The sequence below is a fragment of the Gymnogyps californianus genome, chromosome 20 (assembly GCF_018139145.2).
Source record: "Gymnogyps californianus isolate 813 chromosome 20, ASM1813914v2, whole genome shotgun sequence".
NCBI classification, from domain to species: domain Eukaryota; kingdom Metazoa; phylum Chordata; class Aves; order Accipitriformes; family Cathartidae; genus Gymnogyps; species Gymnogyps californianus.
The window spans coordinates 347,912-358,950 of NC_059490.1; the positions used below are offsets into that span (position 1 = coordinate 347,912).

Genomic DNA, 11,039 nt, shown 5'->3' on the forward strand with positions numbered 1-11,039 from the left:
CAGAAGTTTCCATTACCCGCACCTCGAGCTTCTGCGTGGGACATCAAAGCTGAGCCCTCTCTGCCCCAAAGTCCTGCACCCCCAGCCCATCACCCTGGCTCCTGGCCTGCCGTGCCCCAGGTGCCGGAGCGCTGAGCCCCCTCGCCTGGCACTGAGGCCCCGGCAGCCGATGGCACTGACACAAATCACCTACAGAGCGCGGAGTGGAAAAGATGATTCGTTAGCGTGACAGCGCAGGGAAAACCTCCTCCTCGGCCGGGAGGCGGCGGGCGCCAGAACCGGCCCCGGGGAAGCCACGGGGGGAGCTGGATGCAGGGAGCCCCCCGGTACCATGCTCCCACCGCAGCCAGCGGCACCCCAGCACGTCACACTCCTCCTCTTTCAACGGCACGAGAGCCCCCCAAGCCCAACATGCACCCGCCACGGGGACCATGGCCCCGACCCGCTGAGCTGGGGGGGCTCCTGTGGGGCTGCTCTCGACCCCCTTGAATTCCTCCAAACAGCACCAGGCTCGGTTGAAATAACACATCCAGGGTTTATTGTTTTTTCCATTCCTCGCAGCTAATGATTAAAAAAAAAAAAAAAAAAATCTAAAATAAATTACAGAATTAAATAAACACGGACTGGATTATTCCCCTCCCTGCCCCGTCCCCGCTGCCCCCCCAAAGAAAGCGTTAGAAGAGTCACTGGATTTGGCAACAGCAACAACAACAAAACAACCTCTAGGAAAAAGCAGCTACTTGTCAGGGTCGAGCAGTGCCGGGGGGGGGGGGTCCCGCAGGCCTCGCCACCCCAAACCAGTGTGCGTCCCCCCTCCCACCGCCGCTCAGCCTCTGCCCTCGCCCCCAGCGGCATCCCCTCGCCCCTTACCCGTGAGGCCGCCTTCCCCCGGCGCGCCGTCCCCAGGGAGGGGGGCAGCCCCCGCTCTAGACGTGCGTCGGGTTGTCCAGATACGGGTCCGTCTTGGTCATGTGCAGCATGACCGTGGGGGCTTTGTAGTGGCAGTGCACCCCCCCGCAGCTCACCCCACTGCAGGGCTTGCCCCTCGTCCTCACGCCCAGCTTTCTGTTGCACAGGCTCTGCCAGGTCTGCAGCGTCTTGGAGCTCCACACCCACACCCCGCTGGTGATGCCCACCACCAGCGACATGAAAATCTTTAGCATAAAGACAGCCACGGTGGGCACCGAGGCCTCCAAGGAGCAGTTGGCGGCGCGCCGGCCGGGGAGGTGCAGGCAGCCATGCTCCACGGCCCTGAGGTTCCAGTAATCCACGTTCAGCCGCTCGTAGAAGTAGCAGACGATGACACAGGTGGCCGGGACGGTGTAGAGGATCGAGAAGACCCCGATCTTCACCATCAGCTTCTCCAGCTTCTCCGTGTTGGTGCCGCCCGTCTTCATGATCTTCCGGATGTGGAAGAGGGCGACGAAGCCCGTGAGGATGAAGGAGGTGCCGATGACCAGGTAGCAGGAGAGGGGGATGAGGACGAAGCCGGTCAGGGCGCTGACGTCCATGCTCCCCACGTAGCACAGCCCCGTGAGCTCGTCCCCTGCCACCTTCCGCATGGTGAGGATGACGATGGTCTTCATGGCTGGGATGCCCCAGGCGGCCATGTGGAAGTAGCTGCTGTGGGCCTCGATGGCCTCGTGTCCCCACTTCTTCCCAGCAGCCAGGAACCAGGTGAGGGTGAGGACGACCCACCAGAGCGAGCTGGCCATGCCGAAGTAGTAGAGGATGAGGAAGACGATGGTGCAGCCCGTGCTCTCCAGCCCCTCCTGGATGATGTAGAGCTCGCCGTTCTCCCGGTCGCAAGCGATGTTCTCAGCCCCTGCCACCGAGCGGATGATGAAGGCCACAGAGTAGACGTTGTAGCACATGGAGAGGAAGATGATGGGCCTCTCAGGGTACTGGAAGCGGTGGGGGTCGAGCAGGAAGGTGAGGACGGTGAAGGCAGTGGAGACAAAGCAGAGGGTGGACCAGACGGCCATCCAGATGAAGGCGAAGTCCTTGTCCTCCCGGGACCAGTAGACGTCCACCCCGGGGGAGCACCTGGGCGCGCAGGAGAGGCTCTTCTCCACGTACTGGAACTTCTCGGGGTTGTCGCAGGCCCCCAGGCCGTTGGGTCCCCGGCCCTCAGCGGTGCCCGGCGGCCAGGGCCGGGGGGCCACAGGCAGCATGCCCTGGCCCTTGTGGGGCTCGGCGGCCGAGGCGTTCTCGGGGGCCTCCATGCAGAGGGCGTTGGGGTCGTTCTTGGTGGGCAGCTTGCCGCAGTCGAGCGACTCGGGCCAGCCGAAATTGAACTGCTCCATGATGGGGACGCACTTGTGGCGGGCCTGCTCGCACATGGGGCGGCAGGCGGGGATGCTGGCGCTCACCTGGTCGGTGCACATGGGCGCGTAGAGGGAGCAGAGGAAGAAGCGCAGGTGGACGTGGCAGCCGTACTCCACCAGCGGGGCGAACTCGTGCAGCTTCAGGGCGGCTTCGCGCTGGCTCTCGTGGCCCAGCAGGTTGGGCATGCGGGTCAGGTTGTACCCGATGCCCCGGCACATGGGGATGTCGACGGGCTGGCACCGCGCCGCCCGCCCCCGCGGCCCCTCCAGCCCCCCCAGCTCCAGCCCGCGCCCGGCCGCCGCCAGCTGCCACAGCACCGACAGGGCCAGCCGCAGCCGCAGCGCCGCCATCGCCCGGCTCCGGCCCCGGCCCCGGCCCCGCGGCTACAGCGCCGCCATCGCCCGGCCCCGCCGCCCCCGCGCCCCCGGGACGGCCGCTCGCTGCTGCTGCTGCGGCTGCTGCTGCTGCGGCTGCTGCGGCGGCGGCGGCGGCACCGCGCCGGGGCAGCTCCCCCCGCCCGCGGCCCCGGCCCCGGCCCCGGCCCCGGCCCGCGCCGCCCCGCGCGCCATGCGGCGCCGGCCCCGCCGAGCGCCCCGCGCCGCCCCGCGCCCGCCGAGCTCCGGCAGCGCCGCGCCGCGCAGCGCCCGCCGGCCGGGACGGCCCCGCCCCGCCCCGCCCGCGGGGACACGCCCCTGGGGCGGCGCCGGAGGGAGGCACGCCTCTCCGGAGGAAGGGGCGGGGCGGTGGCGGGAACCGCGCGCGGAGCCGGCTCCGGGACCCGCAGCTGCACCCGGAACCGGGATCCGCACCGGGACCGGCACCCGGACCGGGGCCGGGACCCGCGGCCACAGCGGGACCGCAGCGCCGGCGTCACCCGCCCCCGCACCCCTTGCAGGGAGCTCTCCCGCGCCCCCCCCCCCCGCCCAGGCGTGGGGCACCCGCGGGCGAACACACCAACACAGCCCCCACGGGGTGACCTCCCGCCCAGCCCCCACGGCTGTGGGGCACGCGCACAGACACCCCCCCATCACAGCCCACACCCACATCTGACCCCAGCGCCCCCAGCCCCGACACCCCCGCACACGCCCTCGCCCGCACCTGCACCCCAGCCGCACTCCCCTCACACCCAGCCCTGCTGGCGCGCGCACACGTGCGCAAACGCACGTGCACACGTGCACACACGTGCACACACATTCACCTATGCACACATGCACACACACACGTGCACACAGATGCACGTGCACATATGTACACACACACGTACGCACACACACACACGCAGATGCACGCACGCATGCGCACACCCCCAGCCAGGCACAGCACACCCTGTGGCCCCGCACACCCGTGGGGCCAGCCGTGTGCAGTGGCACACGCATGTGCACACACCCCCTCCCCACCCCCCAACACCCGCGCACAGAATACGCGTGGCCTCGCCAGTGCCCCAAACCCACCGGGGTGCTGCCAGGGCCCGAACCCGCTCCCGGGGGCACGTGCAGCGTGGCGGCGTTTCGGGGGCGAGCGGCTGCGCACACCCGGGCGATGGCATGCCGTGTGGGGCACAGGCAGCCGCAGGGGCACACACCGGGGCTCACTGATGCACGGTAACCGCCGGGCTGGCAGTGCCATGGCGGGTCGGGGCAGCCCTGTGGGATCCCCCTTGCCCACAGGCTGGCGGGGTGACGTGCCTCGGCTTGGGGACAGAAAGCGCCACTTTGGTCCTGCTGCTGAGAACTGGGAAACTCACGTCGCCGCTGTGCACCCGCGCCCTGCACGGGGCAGAGAGGGTGCCTGTGCCCATGGGGTTTGGGGGCCGTGGGAGGTGGCTCAGCCCCAGCACCCACGGCACGGGCTGGGAGAGCCGTGTCCCTGCCCAGCACCCTTCGTCCCCGGGTGTCACCCAGGGCTGGTGGCAGGGCAGGGTGCCCTGTGCCCACGGGCAGGGGACGGCAATGCCACCCAGCACCGGTGATGTGCGAGGCCAGGGCGGCTCCTGGGTGGTGACACAAGTCAGCGTGGCCGAGCTGGGGCTGCCAGCCCCCGAAATCCGGCATCCCACTTGCAGGGTGACAGATCACCCGTGCCGGGGGCAAGGGGAGGCTGAGGGTGCCCGGCTGGAGGAGCCAAGGGCGATCAGGCCAGTGTTAAAAACATGCTGGGGGTGGCAGCACCCCGGGGACAGGCTTTGCTGCCCATGCCACCTTCACAGGATGCCACCAGCAGCCCGCCATGTCCGGGAGCTGCCGATCCCACATTTGGCCCTGGGGTGCTGGTGCAGGGTGCTCCATGCCATCCCCAGCACCCATTTGCTACGGGGATTGGAGGGGGGGGGGACACGGACACAGGACACACGACATGATACGACACGGGACGCCAGCGGCTCAGCTGTCCTGGGGGCAATTCGGGCAGGGTCCCCGGGGTGCCCTGCTGGGAGACCCGGCGCCCGGTGCCTGTCCATGCCGGCGGCGGGTGCGGGCATGAGCTGGCGCCTGGGGGTCCGGGCGCCATGCCGTTCCCAGGCATTCCCTCAGCCCTGCGATTTCTTTAGTAACAACATAACAACCTGTCAACGCGGCTCCTAATCGCCAGCCGCATACTGACACCCCGGCCATACATTATTTAAACATCCCTGATTCGGCGCTATAAGGAAATTCCATGGGAGCCGCTTATCGGTTATTGTAATAGTGTGGGAGATAAGCCGTCGCCCTGGAATTTCCCTGTAGCATGGGGCGACTGATTGCCTGGCTCCAGGGCCCTGGGAAAAGGGTTATTTGGGGTTATTTGGGGTGCTGGAGGGGGCTTTGTCCCTTGACCACCAGCTCCGGGGAGGGGGGGCATCCCAGAAAGCACCATGCCATGTGCCTGGGTGACAGGGAGCAGCAGCCAGCTTCAGGGGGCTTCATGCCCCGGGTTAAGGCCACGGTCCTCCTCGTGTGCTGTAAGAAATGGGTGTTTTGGGGATATTTTGTGCTGTGGTGCAGGTTTGGGGGTGCATCGTCACCCACGGAGGAGCTGGCAGCCACAGCTGTGTCTGCCCGCCACTGGGATGGAGGTGGCACCCGCGGGGTGCTGGGACCTGTCCCTGGGTTCCCTCATCCCATCCACCCCCCAGCCCCAGGACGCGTGTCCTGCGTGGGGTGAGGGACCCAAGGGTGGCACTGCCACCACTCCAGGGCACCCTAAAGCCCAGCTCCTGCCACCAAGGCTTCCCTTCAGGGAGCCGTTTGCGAAGGAAGGCTTGGAAACGTCACCTGGAAACACCCAAACGTCTCAGAGCCCAGCTCCGGCTGCCCAGCGAGGGTTCTGGGCGGGCAGCAGGCACGGCAGGGCCACAGGCTGGGGCTGGATGGGACCCCGGGGTGCCAGCCCCACCATCCTGGCTCACCCCCATGGGTGCCGTCGTACCTCCCAACCCTGCCACCTAGGCTGCGAAGGGTTAATGGGGGGAGGGGAGGCAAACGCACAAATAAATGTCTTTTAATTTAATTTTGCTTTAATATGTAAAACTGTTGCTCTTGGCAGGAGGCGCCGCAGGCCAGCCAAGAGCAACACGTGGATTTTCAGAGTCAAGGGGCTCCTTTCAACGAAGAGGAGCGGCCGCCCCTCACCTCCGCCCCACACCCTGGGGTGGCACCCTGGGGTGCTCCTCCCCCACCCCGACACCCTCCTTGGGTGCTCCATGGGATGCCCAAGCCCTACCCAAGCCTCAGGGACCTGCAGTGGGGACAGCAAAGGACCCGTGGAGCCCTTCCCGGAGCTTCATCCCACCCGCAGCGGTGGGCAGGGGGGTACCAGGGGGTGCCACCGGCATCCCAACCCTTGGCCAAGTCTTGCCCTTTCAGTGCTTGCTGCACTGCCTGTGCCAGCAAGCTGCCCCCCCGTGCCCGCACCCCTGGGGTATGCCAGGGCAGCCCGGGGAGGGGTCAGTACGATGCTCGCCGCCGGGATGGGGACATCATGGCCATGCACAGAAGCCGAGATCTCCAGCAGGTCTGGAAGCCTCGCAGTGAAAACAAGAACACCAGGTAGAGCAACACAGCAGATTTACGGCCTTGGAAGTGGCCCTGGGCTGGGAATCCAATATCAATAGCTGGAAGAAAGGGCTCACAGAGGCTGCACAGAAATCCTGCCCGGGAAGCGGCCAGGCTGGCGGAGCGGGGCCGGATCGCAGGAGCTTGGGAGCCTGTGGTTCCTGGCAGCAGCTTTGCCCCATTTCCTTTCTTCCCGTCAACAGCACTTGCAAACCTGTGCAAGAGCCTCAGCGAGGGGAGGGGGAAGGAGAGCAGGAAGAGCCACGGGTGGAAAAAAATCCCCCGCTGCCGCCCTGGGGTAAAGAGAGGCTGCAGCAATGTCCCTCTTGCCCAGCCATGGATGGGTCCTCCCTGGGTCACAGGGTTTGGGGGATCCCCCTTGGCACCAGCGATGGGAACAGCCCTGGCGGGAGCCAGGGAGGGGGCGACGGAGCTGGGGAGAGGGTGATGGAGCAGAGGAGGGAATGATGGAGCAGGGGAGGGAATGATGGAGCAGGGGAGGGGGCGATGGAGCAGGAGAGGGGACGACAGAGGTGGGAAGGGAGCAGTGGAGTAGAGGAGGAGGAGATGGAGCTGCCGAGTGGGGCAATGGAGCGGGTGTTGGATCCACGGAAGAGGTGATGGAGGTGGGGAGGTGCTATGGAGCTGGGGAGAGGGCAATGGAGGTGGGGAGGGGGCAATAGGGCAGGGGAGGGGGCAATAGGGCAGGGGATGGAGCGATGGAGGCAGGGAGAGCGCGATGGATTTGAGGAGGGGGTGATGGAGCTGTGGAGGGGACCGTGGACGCTGTCCTGTCGAGCCTTGGCCGGGGCAGGCAGGACTTGCTGCAGGGTGGTGCGGGGCCCCGTGCCGGCTGTGCTGCCCTCGCCCCTGCCCCTCCCCAGCAGGCTCTGCCCTGCCGAGCCCGCCGACTCTCGGTGGTCCCAGCTCCCCCCAGCACCAGGTTCGCAGGCAGGGGCTGGGGCAGGGAGGGAAAACCCAAATACCAAGGACAGGCCACCGGCCGTGCCAGGGGCGAACCTGGGCTCCGCGGCACCCCATGCTCTCCCTGCCAGCCCGGAGGGAGGGCGATGGCACAGCCCCGCAGGGATCCGGGGGGATAATTTTCCCTTCCTGAAGAATTTCACAGGAATAGCTGGTGCGAAAGGCCAGCGGCTTCAATTTCAAAGGGATGCCGGGGCTGGGGCCGGATGGGCTGGCGAGCAGGTGGAGGGGTCCATCCTGGGAGCACCCCACGTCGGGCGCCCCACGGGGCCGCAGGCTGGCACTCACCCGGCCGGAGGGGCAGCTGCCCTCTGCCCCGGCCACCATCTCCCTGGGGACACCCTCCCGTGCACCAGCAGGAGCCACCCTCAAGCCCAAGCTCTTCCTACCCCCGGGCACGGTCCTGTGTGATGCAGATGAACACGCGTGTGCACCAGACCATGCACGCCATGGGGCAAGTGATGCTCTGTGCCCCGTGGCCTCTGTGACCGACCTGCCAGGCTCCCCGCTGCGGGCAGGCAGCAGCAGGGTGGGAAGATGGGGATTTTGGGGGACAGTCCCCAAACAAATGGATGGAGGAACCTGATACCGGCGGGAGGAGATGGGTGAACATGCGGCACAGATCCTGCCCAGCCCCAGCCAGTGCCAATGGAAGGGAAAAGCCATTTCTTCCCTGATTCTGGCATTAATTATAACAGCGAGAACCCCAGAGGGGGGGAATTACCAGCCCCGCTCGTTGTACACCCAAGTGCAGCTATTTTGGTGGCTTCACGGGGCTCTGCAGCGTGTGCCACCGGGCAGGCAACCCACTCCTGGAAGGGCACCGTGGGCACGGCAGTGCCAGTGGCATCAGGCAAGGCAGGGAGTGCTGAGCACCCCAGCCCCACGTCCTGGGGGGTTCTGCTGGCCCCCAGCCAGGCGCTGACACCCGTCACTTGCTGCTGAGACACCCGGCCCCTGGCATGTGTCCCCTGAAGGACAGGACTGTCTCCTCCTTCTCTCACCCCGCTGCCATCTGCTCTCCCAGTGTCCCAGCTGGCACAGCACAGGCTGGCACAGTCCCCAGCCACGCCAAAGGCTCTGCAGGGTCCCCGAGGGGCCGCAGACCCCCCACCCTGTCCTCCTATCCAGGTCAGGGCCCGACCTGATCCCCCCATCCCGGGGAAGGAAACCTCTTCCCAAACGCCCCGGTGCCCCTCAGGGCAGTGGGATGACGTCCCTGCCTGCCTGGCTGTCCCTGGCACAACCTGCCCGCTCACGGGCAGCAGCACCCGCGCCTCCGCGCCACCGCCGAGGGGGTTGCAGAGACATTTCCTGCAGAAGCCGGGAGTTTTTTACCCCCTTTCCCCTGGGCGTGTGGTTTCGGTAACTCGAGGAGCCACGAGAGCCGCTGCCTGTGTCTGCCTTCCCTGCCTGAACGGGCAACTGTGTGGCTGCAGGCAGTGGAAGGTGCTGCAGGCACGGGGGCGAGGTGATGGGGCCACGGTGCAGAGGATGCTGTGTTCAACACCCATCCCCCCACCCCCACCCCCGCCAGCCCATCGTCACCCCCTGGGGCCTCCACCCACCCAGTGGGGTCCCCCGGCCATCCCGGGGCAGTGGCAGGCAGCGGGGTGACACCACTGTCCCCGAGCATCGCCGTGACCTGAGCTCCCTGGTCACCTCCCAGCCTTGGGTGCCCTGCGTGTGTTTGCGGTGACAACCCCAGCCCACGGTGCAAGGACACCGCGGCCAGGGCTCAGGGACACGGGGTGACACCAGTTCCCCAGGGATGCTCGCTGCGACCTGGTCACCCTGTCACCCCGCAGCTGGGGAGCTGTGGGCACGCTGTGGCCACCGCAAACTGGGGGTGGCATGGAGGGACAGTCCTGCTGCCGGCCAGCCCGCCTCCCTGGCCATGGCCACAGGGTCCCGGGCCGCGACAACCCCGTCAACGCAGCGTTGACATGAAGTAGGCAGGAGACACACGGCGCGGGGCATGTTCCCACCCACCCAGGAGCCCTGGGAGCCCGAGGGACCACCATGCGGATGGGAACCACGTGCAGCCGTGGGCCTCGGGAACGGGGCAGGAGGGCAGCGGGGTGCCCCAGGGCAGCCCTGGCTGGGAGCATGGCGGGGAGCGCTAGCATGGGGACGCGAGGGGACATTGGGCAGTCCCCCATCACCTGCCCTGCAGTATTTTAGCTGGCGAGCGCGGCTGGCAGCGCAGCAGCACAACAGGCTGCTCACAGCCTTCCGGCGGGGGGGACACACACATCCCTGGCCGTGGGGACCCCCTCCCCATCAAAGGGAAAGCTGGACTGAGCCATGTCCTGCCCCCAGCTACCTCGCTCACTCCTACAGACCCCTCTGCGGGGAGGACAGGACCGAGGTGAGCCTTGGCAGCAGGCGTTCACTCTGAACCCTACTGATGGCAGCATCTGCAGTTTGCAGCAGCTGCCTGATGGAGGCAGGTGAAGGGCTGGAGCTCCCTCCCAGCTGGCTCAGCCCTGGGAAGAGCAGGTCATACAGCCGCCAGACCGGGCCATGGGGCGACTGGCTGCCGCCCAGCTGACCTTCAGTGCCCACCCATTTCCTGGCAGCCCAAGGACGGGCAGAGGAGGCGCCTTGGGCTGGGAGCAGGCTCTGTGGTGCTCCCAGATGACATCCCAAGCCAGCACAGGAGCCCTTTCATCCCCAGCCCCTCTTGCCCCCCAAAGTGAAGCTTCTTCCCCAGGACGCCCCATCCTGCGGTGCCGCCGAGCCACCCGCTGCCGGCAGGCGCGTCGGCAGTGGGTCCCGGTGCAGGCACAGACACACACGGCCCTTTCTTCGCCCCTCGGCCCCGCGCGCGGCTCGGCGCTGGCAGGCAGGTCTGTGCCGCACAATGCGGCTCCTTGTTCGCCTCGGCCCAGGGCTGGCTTGTGGGGAATGGCAGGGAATCGCCTCCGTTTCCTGCTGGAGTTTTATTACATTCACCGTATAAATAAATAAATACAATCCAGAGGAGAAGGGGAGAACCACGGGGCAGCCTGGAGCCAGGCAGGACGTGGGCTGGGGCTGAGCCCCGCGGCACCGGGGCTGGGAGCACCCCGGGAGGGGGTAGGGGGGTCCCGGGATGCCCCACGGCGCCTGTGCCCCCTGGGATGTCCGTGCTTGCCAGGTCCGTGCTCGCCAGGTCCATGCCGAGTCCCTTGTGCGTCTCCAAGGAGCAGCCGAAATCCCAGCAAATGCAATCCAGGAGGCACCTCCGCAGCCCCGGGGCTGCTGCAAGCGCCCGGCAAGGGGCTTGCTGTGCTGGGCACGGACCCTGGCCACCAGCACCGCTACTTGGCTGGAAGAGAAACCTTCTCCCAGGCAATTCGGGAAGCGTGGGAGCGCCCTCAAGCCCTGTCGCCCTGCTGCTCATGGCCTGGCAGAAAGCTCCTGCGTCCCCAGCCCGCTCTTGCGCACAGCTCATGCGTTGCTCTGCCACCTCTGAACGGTGCCATGGGCCCAGCACATCTGCACCGGTTCAAGCTGGTGTGGGCTCGCAGGCTGGACCTCGGCAGGGACACGGCCAAAGCACCCCCTGGGAAGCAGGAGCACCCCTGCAGAGCCAAGCCCAAGCCCAGGCCGCGCTGCCCCAGGAGCGGAGGCGGCTGCGAGGACTGGAACTTGCTGGAAATGGTTTTAACGTACTATTGAACGGGCCAAGCTGCCCATTTGGTTGCTAAGTCA

General features: G+C 67.0%; 1 protein-coding gene across 1 annotated transcript; it reads right to left on the reverse strand.

The window, feature by feature from the left end:
* Nucleotides 1-860: 860 nt before the first annotated feature.
* Nucleotides 861-2,678, reverse strand: FZD9 (frizzled class receptor 9). The gene has a single exon (XM_050908856.1). It carries the CDS (start codon nt 2,676-2,678, stop codon nt 927-929), a length of 1,752 nt encoding a protein of 583 aa, XP_050764813.1. The 3' UTR covers nt 861-926.
* Between the last annotated feature and the right edge of the window lie 8,361 nt (nt 2,679-11,039).

Bases quoted from the DNA above. Each gene is read 5' to 3' on its own strand.
- FZD9 (XM_050908856.1), bottom strand. From the start codon at position 2,678: ATGGCGGCGCTGCGGCTGCGGCTGGCCCTGTCGGTGCTGTGGCAGCTG.